Below are 18,349 nucleotides of genomic sequence, written 5' to 3' on the forward strand. Positions count from 1 at the left end.
GTCAGACCTCACCTGGAGTACTGTGTCCAGTTCTGGGCACCACAGTTCAAGAAGGACACTGACAAACTGGAACGTGTCCAGAGGAGGGCAACCAAAATGGTCAAAGGCCTGGAAATGATGCCTTATGAGGAATGGCTAAGGGAGCTGGGCATGTTTAGCCTGGAGAAGAGGAGGTTAAGGGGTGATATGATAGCCATGTTCAAATATATAAGAGGATGTCACATAGAGGAGGGAGAAAGGTTGTTTTCTGCTGCTCCAGAGAAGCGGACATGGAGCAATGTATCCAAACTACAAGAAAGAAGATTCCACCTAAACATTAGGAAGAACTTCCTGACAGTAAGAGCTGTTCGACAGTGGAATTTGCTGCCAAGGAGTGTGGTGGAGTCTCCTTCTTTGGAGGTCTTTAAGCAGAGGCTTGACAACCATATGTCAGGAGTGCTCTGATGGTGTTTCCTGCTTGGCAGGGGGTTGGACTCGATGGCCCTTGTGGTCTCTTCCAACTCCATGATTCTATGATTCTATGATTCTATGATTCTATGAATGAAGCTGTTGCCCCCAGTCCCAGGTGTTCTTTTGTCGTCCGTATTGTTTTCTCCCTCCCAAAGATCTAGTTTCAAGCTGTCCCGATCAGATTCTCAAGACTCTTGACAAACACATTCTTGCCAACTGCTGTAAGGTGCAGCCCATCTCTTGCCAGAAGTCCTACCTCAAGGAAGCGGAGACCATGATCCAGGAAGCCAAAAGCCAGTGGTTCACCTCAAGTATTTTCCTCACTCCTCTTGGGCCACACGGCCTTCAGCAGGAAAGACTACCTGTGCACCAAATTCACAAATATAAAGGTCACACCGTGCATTTAAAGCACATCCAGCCCACATTTAACATGCATGACTTTCCCCAAAGAACTCTGGGAACAGTAGTTTGTTAAGAGGGCTGGGAATTGTAGCTCTGTGGGGGTGAAACTGCTGTTCCCAGATTCTTTGGGTGAAGTCATGTGCTTCAAATGTGTCTTGCTTTAAACGCACATTGTGACTCTGCTCTGTATAAACACCACTCCCCTGGTTCTGTATTCACACAAACACTTACTTGGATTGGAAGCCCGATTGACTACCCAGCTTTATATGAGTGTGTTTCTATTTACAAACCATCCTGCACAAGGTATAGGGAAAGGAGAAAGTCCATTATGCTTTCCACTTACAATGTGGATAAAGTTAAATGGCTAATCTCTGTGTGTAACTCATCTGCACGCCGGATGCTCCTGCCTGTATCTCCCCCCTCTAAACAGACTTATAGAAGCTTAAAAGTAGCAGATTAATTTTGGCATAAGTAGATTAGAGCCCAGTTTATCAGATTAATGAAGTGCTACCGGCATCTTGCAGATATATGTATGTATGTATGTATGTATGCCTGCCTATACCAACAGACGGACATATTCATGGGTGGGGATTATAACAGTGAAACTAAATGGTCATGAAATGCTAATGCTAATAATAATAATAATAATAATAATAATAATAATAATAATAATAATGGCATGATTCTGTATCAAGCTGGAACTAACTGACCACTCAAATATTAGCATTTTTATTGATTGTTGCAGGATCAGACATTTTTAAAAACACCACTGAAATGAGTGCTTTTAGTCTCGTGATGAGTGTTTGTGAGTGGCCAAGAAAATCCTGCATTAACTCAGTGGGGGTGGGGGCTGTTGGGGGAGCAGCAGAATAAGCTGCTCCCCCGATATAGCAGTGGCATTCTCTGCAGGGCCTGTGGCAATACATCACCACCACAAATATAATGGTTCTGTAATGTAATGTAAGACTCCAACCAAAGCAATTATGTGGGTTATCGCTGAAGCTGATAATTAGATCATGTCTTACCTACACGATGGGCTAACAAAAGGGCTGTTGCTTAGTGTGGAATGCTACTGGTTCAGCTGCCGTGATGTCATGGAATCATAAGTATACATATATTAGAAATATGAATCTCCACGAACCTCAAAACAGCAGTGGAGAAGTGTCAGCAATATAATTAAAAAAAAAAAAAAACTCTAGGCCAGGGCTGGGGAGCCTCTGGCACAAGGGACTGGATACAGCCCCCAGGCCTCTCTAACTGGCCCTTTGAATTCTCCCCAGGCCACACTGACCCTACTTCTCATCCTATTTAGTTTCGGCTAGGACTCCCGCCCTGCCCTGGCCACAGTGATCCATGCGACGGTCACCTCCAGGCTTGACTACTGTAATTCGCTCTACGCGGGGCTGCCCTTGAAGCTGTCCCAGAAACTCCAGCGGGTACAGAATGCTGCAGCGAGGCTCCTCACGGGGTCTCTGCCATGGGAGCATATTCACCCAGTGCTTTTCCAGCTGCACTGGCTCCCGGTGGAGTACAGGGTCAGATTTAAGGTGCTGCTTTTGAGCTTTAAAGCTCTTCACGGCTTAGGACCCTCGTACCTACGGGACCGCCTCTCCCAGTATGCCCCATGGAGGACCTTAAGGTCCATAAATAGCAACACCCTAGAGGTCCTGGGCCCCAAAGAAGTCAGATTAGCCTCAACCAGAGCCTTCTCAACACTGGCTCCACCTGGTGGAACACTCTGTCTCATGAGTCCAGGGCCCTGCAGGATCTGATTTCTTTCCGCAGGGCCTGTAAGACAGAGTTGTTCCGCCTGGCCTTTGGCTTGGAGTCAACTTGATTCCCTCCCCCTCTTTCTTTTCCCTTTCTCCTTCTGTGATGAGGCTGCATTTTAATTGTTTTACTGTTTTAATGTTGTATTTTAATCTTGTTTTTAAGTTGTATTCATTCAACTCGTTTTTATTATTGGTTGCTAGCCACCCTGAGCCCGGCCTTGGCAGGGGAGGGCAGGGTATAAATAAAATTATTAGTATTAGTATTATTCATAATGCCTTTTTCTTGCCTGGATGGAGGATACAAAGGGGCGGGGGTGAATCTGTATGCAAACTAATCTCCTGTACAAAAGTAACATTTACATTTGTTGTGCTACCCGTTTTTGGTTCCGCCCACTAACAGCGTGTGGCCCCAAGGAGATTGCCCAGAAAGCAATATGGCCCTTGGGCAGAAAAAGGGTTCCCCCATCCTGCTGCAAGTCTCTCATGTACAAATGATTTTGAACCATTGCTACATAGCAGGCATGGGCAATCATTCCTCTCTGAGAGTTTCATTCCACAGGCCAATTCTCACCAACATTCTCTGCCCATCAGGTGGCCTTTGGAAGTCACATTCTTGGGGTGAGCCGCATAAAATCTGTTCTTGCACATGGGTTCAGTAAAACAGGCTTCTTTTGTCACAGCCTGCCCAGAAAAACACACACAATCACACACATATTCTTGCTCTGCCGCATTGTATCTCTAACATGCAAGACCAGAGTGGGCCAGATCCCCCTGCCTCTGTTCCTTTATTTCTGAGAAAGCAAAGCGCAAAATTGTGCCAATGAGGCAGCCAGAGGGTGGAATTAAATATTGCACACTTCCAGTCATTCTGTCTGCTTTGAGCATCCAAGCGGATTGACACCCCCCTTTTCCCACCCCATGCCCTCCCAAACACTCAAGAGCCACTTTGGGGGTACCTGGTGGGGGGGTGGAATCCCTATTACAAAAGCAAGCAGGGCTGGTTAGGAAGGGAATCCCACCCACTTTAATGACGCACCCTAATCCTTTGCATAAATCTTAAAATGCTTTTTTGGATTGTTTCGATGGTGGTCTTACTCTGAGTAGGTCCAGTGAAGTTAATAGACACAACTGCACATAGTGTGGGATTCCCCCAGGCCATCCAGAGCAGATTTAGGATGGGTGGGGTGGAGTGAGCAGATTTGATTGTTTCCTGCAGCAACTTGACTGAACCCCAACTCCTGTAAATTCAGTTGCACCTGCATTTTTGATAGCAAAGGCTCCACTGAGGTTTGTGGACAGAATCAGTGAATGAAGGGAGTTAGGGTACAGCAGGGCTGACCAATGTGGTGCCCTGCAGATCTTTTTGGACTACAACTCCCATCAGCCTCAGGCAGCATGGCCAACAGACAGGGGAGATGGGAACTGCAGTCCAACATCTGGAGGGCAGCTCATTGGCTATTCTGGGAAGCGTTCGTAGGGTGGCCATCACCTGCACATTTACCTGGGAGTCCTACTGAATTCAGTACGGCGGGTAGATACCGTACTTTTCCGTCTATAAGACTAGGTTTTGTCTGCGGCAAGGGGTGGTGTTGATTGGGTGTTGCTGCGGCAATTGGGTGGGCAATAGGCTGCTTCTGGCGGCGAGGGGACAGACAAAAGTTAGGAGGCTGTTGCGAAGTGCACGAGTGTTAGCGTCGGCTAGGTGGGTGAGTTTTTGAATTCTGGTGCTGGAGGAGACTCTTGAGAGTCCCATGGACTGCAAGAAGATCCAACCTCTCCATTCTGAAGGAAATCAGCCCTGAGTGCTCACTGGAAGGACAGATCCTGAAACTGAGGCTCCAATACATGAGGCCACCTCATGAGAAGAGAAGACTCCCTGGAAAAGACCCTAGTGTTGGGAAAGATGGAGGGCACAAGAAGTATTGGACGACAGAGGATGAGATGGTGGGACAGTGTTCTCGAAGCTACCAGCATGAGTTTGAGCAAACTGCGGGAGGCAGTGGAAGACAGGAGGGCCTGGCGTGCTCTGGTCCAGGGGGTCACGAAGAGTCGGACACGACTAAACAACTAAACACCAACAACACAACAAGGCGGGTGAGTGATTTGCAGCAACCCCCTCCTAAAATAAGCTCAACAACTCTGGGCAATCTGCCCCCATTTTCTTAATTTTTAGTCCTCCCAAATAGGGGCGTCTTATTCATGGGGGCGTGTTATACACAGAAAAATACGGTATATTTCAATTAATTGCACCCAGAAGCTCCAGGTTCAATCCCTGGCATCTCCAGGTAAAATTGGGTGAGAATCCAGGTTGAGACCCTGGAGAGCCAGGCATTGTAAACAAGACTGAACTATTTTATTTATTTATTGCATTCATATCCCACCCTTTCCTCCATGGAGCTCAAAGTGGTGTGATTGGTTCACCCCCTTCCTCATTTGTTTCCCACAACAACCCTGTGAGGTAGGTTAGGCTGAGAGATGGTGACTGGCCCAAAGTTACCCAGTTAACTGGACAGACAGAACAACCTCCTGGATCAGGCCAAAAAGGCCCACCTGGTCCAGCACCCTTGAGCATAGGATCCATACTGTACTACAGAAATTGAAACATATTTTGCTATCTGTGAAACTTGTCTGCCTGCCTTCGTTGTAAGTGTAACTGGTTGTAAGTGTGGCACTCACCAGTTTGTGTTTGTGTTTTATTACGTACTGTATTTCGTATTCTCATTTCGTGCATTTTTTCTGTTGTGAACCGCCCTCGATCTTCGGATGAAGGACGGTATACAACATAAATACATGCATGCCTTGGTCGTGAAGGTTTGGCAGGAGTGCCTGGCGTGCTCTGGTCCATGGGGTCACGAAGAGTCGGACACAACTAAACAACAACAACAAAGAGATGCCCGGCCTTAAGAGACGCTGCATCCTCTGCTTTTCCGGTACCCAAAACTGGCCTCGGCATCCTCCGCAGCTCCTGTTGCACTTTAACACACCTGCATAGATGCGGAGAAGGCTGTCGTCCGGGCAACGCCTGTTGCAGAAGGCCCCACTCCCAGAAACACGCGTGTGCCGTTCACACGTGCGCGCGCGCCCTTTCCTGTTGACCCCAGTCCAGTGGCATAGCGTGGGGGGTGCAGGGGGGGCCGGCTGCACCGGGCGCAACATCTGGGGGTTAGGGTTAGGGGGCGCAAATCCATGGGTTAGAGGGCGCAAATTACTTGCCTTGCGCCGGGTGCTGACAACCCACGCTACGCCACTGCCCCAGCCTCCCTCTCCGGCAGGGCAGCGCACCGCAGATTGAAGGCTGCCCGGGGCAGGGGCTTGTCCCAACCAAAAGCCAAGCCGAGGTGCATCCGGCTCTGGGGACAACCCAAGGGGCGTCCCCCGGGACCCAAGCTCGAGGGGTCCCGCGCGCTCTGCCATGCTGCTGCTGCTTGGGCGCATTTGCAGTGCCGGGAGCGGCGCCTCCGCCGCGCGCGCGCGCGCGTGGCCGCGGCCGCCTCCGCCGCCTGCAGGTGCTCCGGCGCTGCGGCCTCCCCGCGATCCCCGACGCGCGCGCGCGCGCGCCCGAAGCAGGCGGAGGCTGACGCCGGCGGAGGGGGCGCCCCGTCCCCGCCCAGCCGCCGTTGCGCCCCAGCCGGATTGCGCCGCCACTCCCTGCGCCCGCCCGCCGGAGATGCGCAGCTGAGCGCCGCTTCCCTCGGCCAGGCAGCAGCGCTCGTCCTCGCCTCGCCGCCGCCGCAGCATCCCCAGGCCCGGCCCCGGCTCCCCACCGCCTTCCTGCGACGCGCCAGCCGCCGCCGCCGCCACCGGGCGCGGCGATCATGGCCAAGCACCGCAAGGAGAGGAACAGCTGGGGTAGGTCTGGCCCGGCCGCGTTTCCTGCGGCCTTCCCCGCTTCTCCCCGGAGATCCTGGAGCGGGGCCCGCGGTAGGAAGGCCAGGAGGAGCCGCCCGTCCCTGCGCCCATCCCCAGTGTTGCTCCACCAGGCGGCCCCGGCTGTGGCTCCACCCCGGGGGCGCATCGCGCAGGGCGCAGGGAGGATGGATGGATGGATGCAGCCCCGCCAGCCGGCAGATTGTGGGGCTGGGAGTGGGGGGGGGGAGAGAGGGAGAGGATGAACAATGGGGCCAAAGAGATGCAAGGGGTGGGGAGTGGGGAGTCATTGTTTCTCCTCCCCCCCCCCTTGTCAGAAGTAAACAAACCCTGAATTGGAAGACGGTGGTCGAGACAGGATGGCCTTGCAAAAAGAAGGGGTGTCTGGCTGATAGATGCATTTTAGTAGCCCGTTAGCACTCCTTGGTGGCCAGTGTTTCTCTCCCCCCCCCACCTGTTTAAAATAATGTGTGATGGTTGCTTTTGCAGGAGTGGGTGCATCCCGACGCTTTTTAAATCATGAATTTTAGGCGTGATCTCCCTGCACAAAGAGGCACCGGATTCTAAGCCCCCTTCCCCAGGCTTGGGAGTTTTGTGCAGGGTGTCTGCGTGTTGTGATAACGTGTGAACTGATGGACCTCTCCGAAGCCCAAAAGGTGTGGTGCCGAGTGTGTTTGCTAGGAGGTTGAATCAGCAGGAAAGGGGGTGAATTTTAATGCCCGTGTATATTTACTGCATTTTGTGGGTTGCCTTCCCATCTAGAGATGCTGCAGGCAGCTAAAAGGAATAAGGTAGCATTATGTAGAAATTCTGGGCATCGCATAACCCTTGTGAAATTAGCGGATGACACAGAACTGGGAGGAGCACCTGACACCGCAGGAATCTGGGATAAAGCTCAAAACAGACCTTGATAGAAAGGAGTAGAAAGCAGAGGTCCAACAGAGGCCAATGCAAAGTTTGGGGAGGAAGCAACAAACATGACGAGGGATCCCTGATGTGTTCATGTGAAGGGTGTATTGGAGGTTGCACTTGATCACAAGTCAAACATGAGTCAGCTAACACAGTTTTAAGGCTGCATTAAGAGAAGCTTTGTTTCTGAGTCACGAGGAACAAGAGTTTGACTTAATTCTGCACTAGTCGGACCATTTCTGGAGTGCTGTTTCCTGTTCTGGGTGCTGCGCTGTAAAGAGGATATTGATCGGGGTGGGGAACCTGTGGCCCACCTGATGTTCTGGGACTCCAACTCCCAGCAGCCCCACCTGGCAGGGATGATGGACGTGGGAGTCCAGCTGCATCTAGCGGGTACCACTTTCCCCAGCTGTGGTTCAGAGCTTTAAATGTAAAGTCCAGGACTGAGACAACTGAGCCCAGGAATGAATTGGTAGTCAGTGCAGCTGGAACAAAAAAAGAGGTCTCTTGTTCTAGGGAACTCAGTGCCATCTTCTAGCGCTTCCTTAGCTACCCAGTCATTTAAAACAACAACAACACAACACCCTTATCCCATGCACACTTATGACACATACCTGTTGTAGGTAAGATTCCAAACCATATCAATAGTGGTGACCATTGAACTGGGAGCTTGTTCTAAATGCCACATTAATTAATCCTGATTAAAATGGTGGTGGTGGACTGTGCACAAGGGAGGTGGTTTACGTGGAATAGATCCATTGTGTGGGATTGTGGGTTTGGAACTGGGGGTTTACCTTAAAAGGGGGGCACACACCCAGTTATTGGAACGCTTTATTGGGGATTCCCCTCCCTTTTCACCCAATAGCTTTCCAGATACATTATCTGGTTGCGCTTGCAGAACAAAGTACGAAGTGGGGAAGGTGAGTTGAGTTTAAGCGACTCATCGTGACTGTGCAGTGTTGCATTTGGAGGAGGAGGAGCTGTCCAGGTGAGAGGAGGGGAAGCAGAAGGAAGAAGGGGAAAGGCCCTTGTGGTGTTTTCCAGTTGGAACAGTCCCCCCCCCTCTTTTCTGCCCCTCACCAGGATTTACCAGCTAGGGAAGAATATCAGACAGCAAATCCCCAGGGCTGATGGGGTGGGTTGCTGAAGGAAATTCTAAAATGTTACATATGGTTCACCAGTCTAGTTCACTGCATCCAGAATTGGCAAACACCCTTATTAATTTTTTTAAAATATTTTTTTTTTAAAAAAAACATATTTGCAATTTATAAAAATGCATATGAAACCATTACTCATTTCTGTACATTTCCATGAACAGGCACTGGGAAAATAGCTATGGTATTATATTTTTAAAAATGCAGCTGCTGTCCTAGACCAGGGTGGTTCACATTAACTGTGTCAGAAGCAGCCACATGAACTTTTATTTGATTAAGATGGAACATACAGCCTTTGGTAAGGGCAAATGGGGCACTGCCCCACCAATCTCAGTCTGGCCTGCCTGCCTGCCTGCCTTTTCATGGGGTGGTTCTGGTGGCCACTGCCTGCCTATTGTGGGTCTCCCTGCCTTCTGTCCTCCCAGCTCCAACAGCCACCAGCCACCACTGGCTACGACCTTATGGCCTGGATCATGTGAAACGCTGGCCAGATCGGTTAGTCTTCCCTGTTCCAGCCTCCTCCAAAGTGAAAATGGACCCTGAAACACCCTTAGTATGTTCCACAAAGGCTGCATGTGGCTGGATTATGGAGAGCCAGCTGCTTTCAAAGGCAACAGATCAGCCTTCCCCCAAGAGAGGTCCTGGAGCACAGTTTGTAGACTCCACTCATCACTGTGAGGAACAGCTGAAGGAGTTGGGTATGTTCAGCCTGAAGAAGAGTAGACTGAGAGGTGACATGATAGCCAGCTGCAAACATCTGAAGGGCTGTCAAAATAGAAAATGTTGCAAGCTTTTTTTCTGCTGCTCCAGAGGGTAGGACCCCAACCAATGGATTGAAATTACAAGAAAGATCTCGACTAAACATTAAGAAGAAATTTCTAACGGCAAGAGTTGTTTAACTGTGGAAAGGACACCCTCGGAAGTGGGTGGATGTTTTTCAATAGACGTTGGCTTACCAGGGATGCTTTAGCTGCGATTCCTTCAGTGCATGGGCTTGAAGTAGATGCCCTTTGGGGATCCCTTCCAGCTCTACAGCACAATTCAAAGTGTTGGTGCTGACCTTGAAAGCCCTAAACGGCCTCGGTCCAGTATACCTGAAGGAGCATCTCCACCCCCATCGTTCTGCCCGGACGCTGAGGTCCAGCTCCGAGGGCCTTCTGGGGGTTCCATCCCTGCGAGAAATGAGGTTACAGGGAACCAGGCAGAGGGCCTTCTCGGTAGTGGCACCCGCCCTGTGGAATGCCCTCCCATCAGATATCAAGGAAATAAACAACTATCTGACTTTTAGAAGACATCTGACAGGCAGCCCTGTTTAGGGAAGCTTTTAATGTTTAACAGACCACTGTATTTTAATACTTTGTTGGAAGCCGCCCAGAGTGGCTGGGGAAACCCAGCCAGATGGGCGGAGTATAAATAGTTTTATTATTATTATTATTATTATTATTATTATTATTATTATTATTATTATTTTATTTTCTATGATCTGCAACCTACAAATAGTAATGCCGGCCTGCTGTTTTTGTAGAGAGTGCTGAGATCAAATATGTGAAGTGCCTTCAAAGATGGAAAAAATGTGTCGTTTAAGGGGTTATGATTTATTTGTAACCAACCGTGTTTCTGAATATGGCTGCCGAGTGTCATGTGCATCTTTTTTTAATGTCAGAAAATGATTTCCTCCTAAAAAAACAAAATAGCCTTTATGCTAGCTAGAGTGACTCCTCCATCGCCCATTTCCCCAGCCCTGCCTCACTCACGTTCTTCTACTTTGCAAGCAACTGCAAACCCCGAGTAGCAGATTTTGTCTTTGCAGCAAGTCCTCGGATGCTAATTCCTCTGGAGCAGCTGTGAAGATTGACAGAGCTCTTCCCATACTGCTCTCCCTCCCTCCCTGCCTTAGCCACGCAGCTGCAGTGGGCAGAAGGGTCGGGTTGAGTTGCAGGTTTTTCCTTTAAATACTGCAGAGAAGTAGAACAAAGTGATGAGCTGTTCTTCTTTGGAGAAGAAGAGTTTTGGATTTGATATCCCGCTTTATTTTTATTTTTTTAATATTTTTTATTAGTTTTTTAACATATCATTTTCAACAGTAATTAAACATACTTTTACATCTTATACATTTTTTTTTACTTCCACCAATCTCATCTGAAAATTTTCCAATCTAATCTCTTAGTGTACATTTCTTACTTTCCCTATTACATTTAAATCTCATAACTAATATCTCTCTTCTTTATCTACTTTGTAGCACTTCATATATTTCTCCTTACAGAACTTCTTGCAGTCCTACTAAGCGTAATTTGTTGATTACAGTTGCTCTTCAGATAGTTCATATACTTCTTCCAATCTTCTGTAAATCTCTGGTCCCGCAGGTTTTGAATCCTTCCTTTCATTTTGTCCAATTCTGCGTAGTCCATTAATTTTGTCTAGCTGTGATTCCTGCATTTAAGGGGGTTGGACTAGATGACCCTCGGGGTCCCTTCCAACTCTACAACTGTATGATGACATGACTTAATGATGGAGTTCACTGTCACTGACCAGGGACGCTAGCTAAGATCCCACCAAAGCTAATTTCCTTCTGGCAGCAGCTGCAGCTAAAATGGAATGTCAATATTCCCAGAAGACAGCTTAGATTAAACAGTATTTCCTTCCTGCCTCGAAGCTGGCACCAACTGGAAATGTTTTGCCAGCTCCGTTGCCTCTTGGCCTAACCTCCCTCACAGGGTTGTTGTCCCTTCCAACGCTGTGATTCTTTGTGTGCCACAAAATGGTGGGATATAAATGGAATAAGTCAAAGATGCCCAACTATTATGGTTGAAGTTTCTGTTCAGCTTTGTGGCAAATTGCACGTGTGATAAATACAGGTTTGGTGTGTTGTTGTTGTTTAAATTATTTAAGGAAAACTTCCCCGGTGACTTTTAAAACCAAACAGCTTAATGGGCGATATAATTGCAGAGGTGACATTCCCTAAGATGTTGCCAAAGCAAAGGAAGACCCGATTGGCTTGAAAGCACATCTTGGGTTGTGTGATGGACCAAGTCCCTTTATTTCCAGGCAAATGAGAATCAGTTGGGGCCAGAAATAGCATTCTTGGAAGTCACTTTCTGTGCTGGCTCATGCTAGGGCGGGGGCTGGTTTTTTGCAGTGCAAAAGCAGCTTTAAAATGCTGCCAAATTCACCGATAATTGACAGTGAGTTTGCAACTAGATTGAATGGCAAGGATGGAGGGGCCCATAGCTCAGTAAAAGAGTGTGTATGTACTTTGCATGCAGAATAGCCAGGGCTCAGTCTTTCGTCTCTCCTTAAAAGAAGGTTCAGGTAGCAGCTGGTGCAAAAGACCTTCTTTGTCTGAGATCGAAGAGAGCCACTTCTGGTACAGGAAGACTACCTGGGTTTGTTGTTGTTTAGTCGTTTAGTTACGTCCGACTCTTCATGACCCCCTGGACCAGAGCATGCCAGGCTCTCCTGTCTTCCACTGCCTCCCACAGTTTGGTCAGACTCATGTTTGTATCTTGGAGAACAATGTCCCACCATCTCGTCCTCTGTCGTCCCCTTTTCCTTGTGCCCTCCATCTTTCCCAACATCAGGGTCTTTTCCAGGGAGTCTTCTCTTCTCATGAGGTGGCCAAAGTCTTGGAGCCTCAGCTTCAGGATCTGTCCTTCCAGTGAGCACTCAGGGCCGATTTCCTTAAGAATGGATAGGTTTGATCTTCTTGCAGTCCATGGGACTCTTCCAGCACCATAATTCAAAAGCATCCATTCTTCGGCGATCAGCCTTCTTTATGGTCCAGCTCTCACTTCCATACATTACTACTGGGAGAACCATAGCTTTTACTATATGGACCTTTGTTTGAAAGGTGATATCTCTACTTTTTAAGATGCTGTCCAGGTTTGTCATTGCTCTACCTGGGTTAGGTGGTTTCTAAAGGTAAAAGTAAAGGACCCCTGGGTGGTTAAGTCCAGTCAAAGGAGACTATGGGCTGCGGCGCTCATCTTGCTTTCAGGCCAAGGGAGCCAGTGTTTGTCCGCAGACAGCTTTCCGGGTCGTGTGGCCAGCAGGACTAAACTGCTCCTGGTGTAACGGGACACTGTGATGGAAATCAGAGCTCCCAGAAGCGCCATTTACCTTCCCGCCAGAGTGGTACCTATTTATCTACTCGCACTGGTGTGCTTTCGAACTGCTAGGTTGGCAGAAGCTGGGACCGAGCAACGGGAGCTCACCCCGTCACGGAGATTCGAACCACTGACCTTCTGATCGGCAAGCCCAAGAGGCTCAGTGGTTTAGACCACAGTGCCATCCGCATCCCTAGGTTGTTTCTACAAGGCAAACTTAGTTGGTCTCTAAGGTGCTACTGGACAATTAATTTTTTTTAATATTTCGACTGCGTCAGACCAACACGGCTATGTACCTGAATCTAGAACCTTCCCCCAGGTGTTCTGGGCTACAAATCTCAACACGAGAGAATCAGGCTAAACATCAGGAATAACTTTCTGACAGTAAGAGTTGTTAGACAGTGGAACAGACTCCCATGAAAGGTGGTGGATGCTCTTTCCTTGCAGGTTTCTAAGTAGGGGCTGGATGGCCATCTGTCAAGGATGTTCTAGTTGAGATTCCTGCATTGTGTCAATAATAATAATAATAATAATAATAATAATAATAATAATAATAATAATTTATACCCCACCCATCTGGCTGGGTTTCTGGGCGACTTCTAACCAAATATTAAAAACAATACAGCATTAGACATTAGCCTTCAGTTGTCTTTTAAAAGTAAAATAGTTGTTTATTACCTTGACATCTGACGGGAGGGCGTTCCACAGGGCAGGCGCCATTACAGAGAAGGCCCTCTGCCTGGTTCCCTGTAACCTCACTTCTCGCAGGGAGGGAACTGCCAGAAGGCCCTCAGAGCTGGACCTCAGCGTCTGGGCAGAACGATGGGGGTGGAGATGCTCCTTCAGGTATACTGGACTTAGGGCTTTCAAGGTCAGCACCAACACTTTGAATTGTGCTCAGAAACGTACTGGGAGCCACTGTAGGTCTTTCAAGACTGGTGTTATGTGGTCTCGGCAGCCTTTCCCAGTCACCAGTCTAGCTGCCACATTCTGGATTAGCTGTAGTTTCTGGGTCACCTTCAAAGGTAGCCCCACATAGAGCGCATTGCAGTAGTCCAAGCGGGAGATAACCAGGGCATGCACCACTCTGGTGAGACAGTCTGCGGGCAGGTAGGGTCTCATCCTGCGTACCAGATGGAGCTGGTAAACAGCCACCCTGGGCACATAATTAACCTGAGCCTCCATGGACAGCTGTGAGTCCAGAATGACTCCCAGGCTGCACACCTGGTCCTTCAGGGGCACAGTTCCCCATTCAGGACCAGGGAGTCCTCCACACCTGCCCGACCCCTGTCCCCCAAGAACAGTACTTCTGTCTTGTCAGGATTCAACCTCAATCTGTTAGCCACCATCCAACCTCCAACCATCCTCTGCCATCCATCCTCCAGTGTATGACAATTGCAGAGGGTTGGACTAGATGATTCTTGAGGGTCCCTCCCAACTGTACGATTCTATGATTCCAGGCCATTGGGCATGATGGCTGAGGCTGATGGGAGCTGGAGGGCGGTGGTTGAAGGGGCTGATTCAGCTCTACCCTCTGTTGCTGGGATCTGACCCTGGGGGCTGCTCTCTTCCGACACAGGCGGGTTCTCTGAAAAGAATTATGAGTGGAGCTCGGAGGAGGAGGAGTCTGACGGGAAGGCCCGCCCTGTGCAAGTGCTCATTGTGAAGGATGACCACTCCTTTGAGCTGGACGAAGAGGCCCTCAACCGCATCTTGCTTTCGGAAGCCGTCCGAGACCGCGAGGTGGTGGCCGTCTCCGTGGCGGGGGCTTTCCGGAAGGGCAAGTCGTTCCTGATGGACTTCATGTTGAGATACATGTACAACATGGTAGGTGGGCCTCACATGGCATCTTCAGGGCCTCCCCACAAGGGCAGGACCAAATTAGCTTTTGGGATCCGTCCACTGCCCTTGCAATATTATATCATGGGCTGTCCTGTGAATCTGTTGGATGAAATAGCGGAAGAACGTTGCCTCAGGAGAGTGAGGAAAATTCTCAGGGATGATTCACACCCTGGCCGGCACTTTTTTTATTATTAGTTGTGCCAACAGGGTAAAGAACAGCTTCTATCCGTGGGCTGTTAGGCTGCTGAATGAAAAGATAACAACAGGGCAACTGGCTTTCGGGTTTGGTGGGTGTGCGTCAGTAAACGAGGGGAATTAAGACTAAGAGAGCTGAGTGAGGGGTGCTTGCATAGCTGTCAACTTTCAGATTTGAAAATAAGGGATCAGCAGCCTCACCTGTCCTGAGAACAGTCTATGGGATATCTAACAATGCGGGATAGCAGCGGGAAACGGTGCTGGAATAAGGGAATTTCCTGCAAAAAAAAGGAAGGTTGACAGCCATGGGTGCTCATGTAATCTCACTGTATACAAGTTGTACAAGTGACAATAAAGAATTTCAATTTCAATAGGTGAGGTTGGGCAGATGTTCTGTTCTTATTTATTCATACTCCTCCTTTCAGCAGAAAAAAAAAACAGCACCCCAAGGCAGCTCACAAACAGTGCAAATGCAAATTTGTGTCCGTCTGGAGGGCCTTTTCTGTGTTGGCTCCCTGCTTGTGGAATGCTCCCCCCAGGGAGGCTTGCCTGGCACCGTCACTCAGTACACACATTTAGGCACCAGGCAAAAACATTCCTCTTTCACCAGACCGTTGGCCTTTATCTTTAATGTGTTAAAATGAATTCTTGATTTTATTTATGAATGTATGTGGCCTTTTGTTTGTTAGGGTGTGGTATGTGTTTGTGTATGTGTGTAAGCCACTCTGAGTCAGGCTGGCAGGGAAAAGCGACTAATAAATGAAATGAAATGAAAAATGCAAATACAGTGGTACCTCGCAAGACGAAATTAATTCGTTCTGCGAGTTTTTTCGTCTTGCGATTTTTTCGTTTTGTGAAGCACGGACTTTGGAAAAGCTTCAAAAATCACCAAAGTCTTCAAAAACGTCAAAAAAGGCGTGCTATGAGTTGCTCCTCGAAGTCAAGTCGCAACTGTACCCCCTGAATGCACGGTTTTAAGAAAAAGGAAACAAACTTGCAAGACAAAGGAAACAAACTTGCAAGGCATTTTCGTCTTGCGAAGCAAGCCCATAGGGAAATTTGTCTTGCGAAGCAACTCAAAAAACGAAAAACTCTTTCGTCTTGCGAGTTTTTTGTCTTACGAGGCATTCGTCTTGCGAGGTACCACTGTAGAAATAAACCAATGCAAAGGTTTGATGGATGCCATAGATGCCTTAGTTGACATTCCTGCATTGCAGGAGGTTAGATGATCCTTGGGATCCCTTCTAACGCTACGATTCTGTGCTGCTATGAAATAAATGTAATAAGTAATAATATTTTGGTGGGGGGGTTGGTTTGTTTTGTTAGGCTTTTAATTTTGAATTTCTTTTACAGTCATACCTCAGGTTGAATGTGCTTCAGGCTGAGTGCTTTTGGGTTGTGTTCAGCGGCAACCCAGAAGTAACGAAGCGCGTTACTTCCAGGTTTCGCCACTCACGCATGCACAGGCGGTCAAAATGACGTCATACACATGTGCGGAAGCGGCAAATCACGACCCGTGCACGCGCAGATGCACTGTCGCGTCTTACGTTCCATTCAGGATGCGAACGGAGCTCTGGAACGGATCCCGTTCGCATCCCAAGGTACCACTGTATATTGTAAGCCACCCCGCAATCTTTGGATGAAGAGTGGCATATAAATTTAATAATTTAAAGTTATTAAATTTAAATAAAATTAAAATTATTAAATTTAATAATTTAAAAAATTAATTTAAAAATTTAATAAACAACAATACAATAAAAGTAATGCTAAATCTGAACATTTCAGAAGCAATAAAATGCATTTGTTTTCCTGCCAAAAGGAGCTGTGTGTCAGGAGTTCAGCCTACACTCAAGTAGGACCCTGGAAGAGACACATGCCCAACTGGCATGTTCCCTCCCTCCCGGTCAATCGTTCAGGAGCTTCAATAGCTTTCTTCTGCCCGAACATCACAGCGACCGATGCCAACCGACACCGGCACACTTAGGGATCCGCAGAGTTTGCACATCATACACGTGACAGACCTCAGCAACTCAGCATTTTGGCTAATCTACTTTATTTACATATCAACACACACGGAGCACTGCAACATGGCTCCCTCTCTCTCTAGCGTCAGACAGCAAAGAGAAAGGACAAAGGACAATAGTCCCACTTCACGGAACACAGGAACACACACATCCTATCTCCGTCACTTCCCACTCTGTGGAGTCAAAACATACACCATCATGTGATAGACAACAATCCCATGACTGCAATCCTGGAGCAGGAATTCTAACACCATGTCCTTGCCACTTGGGGGTTAAGCAGGGAAGGTGCTGTAAGGAGCAATGCCTGGCTCTCCTCTTTGGGCTAGGGGGCGTGGGCTCCTTGTCCCAGAACTCACCTAAATGTCTGGCCAGTCCTAATGTTGAGGGGATCTGTCCAGCGTCCAGAATGCAACACAGCGGGCTGTTCTGGCAGCTCCGGGGACGCCCCAGACATTTGGCACCCTAAGCAGACACATTGCCAAGATCTTGAGAGCTATTGATCTGCTTGTAGCCCCAGCTTCCCAGCCATAATAGTAGTGTGTGTTTTCATTGTCATTGATTTATTTCCTTTACCCATCAATATCCACATGGCATCCCGGAACAATTTACGGTGCAATAAAAGCATGCTCAGAACAATTGTGCACTTGAAGCGAGGCTGCTGGAACATTTGCATCTATTTAAGCCATTATAGGTATCTATAAAAACAATTTAAAGCAAAAAGAACAGGAACACACGTCTAAAAGCCATTCAAATGCAACAGAGACGCCAGCCAGGATCTTTTTACCGTATGGTCCCAGGACACGTTACAGCACTGTAAAGATGCAATATTACATCCAATTAAAAGAACATGGTGGATCTGGTATGCTTCCTGCTTTTCCCATTATTTTTAGCCTGGGCAACTTTTCCACTGGAAAAGCCTCCGAAGTAAGCCCTTTGGATTGTACTTGGGACAGCACTAACGTGGGGGGACGCAGGTGGCGCTGTGGGTTAAACCACAGAGCCTAGGACTTGCCGATCAGAAGGTCGGCGGTTCGAATCCCCGCAATGACGGGGTGAGCTCCCGTTGCTCGGTCCCTGCTCCTGCCCACCTAGCAGTTCAAAAGCAAGTCAAAGTGCAAGTAGATAAATAGGTACCACTCCGGCGGGAAGGTCAACGGCGTTTCCGTGCACTGCTCTGGTTCTCCAGAAGCGGCTTAGTCATGCTGGCCACTTGACCTGGAAGCTGTACGCCGGCTCCCTCGGCCAATAAAGCGAGATGAGCGCCACAACCCCAGAGTCGTCCACGACTGGACCTAATGCTCAGGGGTCCCTTTACCTTTACCTTTTAAGGAAGGCATTTCTTATTTCTCCTTGAGCAGTGCGACATTCTCCCCATTGCTCCCTCTAAATCTATTCTGGGGGATCCTCCGCCCCCCCCCCCGAGCAGATCTGGGCTTGGTTCATGGGGAGGAGAGATCCCATTGCACGAACACTAATCCTTTTCCGAGTGCTAATATTTCATGGAATAACGGCCCGTATGATGACACAAACCCTGCAGTCCCTCTCCCTCACCCCTTCATGCAGGCTTGCATATCTAGTGGCACACACACACTGTTACGTACTGAAGTTCTCACCCTGGGCCAGCAGGGGGA

At 48.5% G+C, this 18,349-nt stretch overlaps 1 protein-coding gene across 3 annotated transcripts in view; it reads left to right on the plus strand.

Annotated features, from left to right (window-relative positions):
* Positions 1-6,329: 6,329 nt before the first annotated feature.
* The window catches only part of ATL1 (atlastin GTPase 1), a 37,281-nt gene continuing 25,261 nt past the window's right edge, over positions 6,330-18,349 (plus strand). For all 3 annotated transcript variants that reach the window (XM_081861865.1, XM_081861866.1, XM_081861867.1), the window contains exons 1-2: positions 6,330-6,473; positions 14,237-14,484. In XM_081861865.1, the coding sequence (XP_081717991.1) occupies positions 6,440-6,473; positions 14,237-14,484 (282 nt within the window). In that variant the 5' untranslated portion in view covers positions 6,330-6,439. The remainder of the gene's footprint in view (positions 6,474-14,236; positions 14,485-18,349) is intronic.

Source organism: Podarcis erhardii (assembly GCF_964252035.2).
Source record: "Podarcis erhardii genome assembly, chromosome: 1".
Lineage (NCBI taxonomy): Eukaryota > Metazoa > Chordata > Lepidosauria > Squamata > Lacertidae > Podarcis > Podarcis erhardii.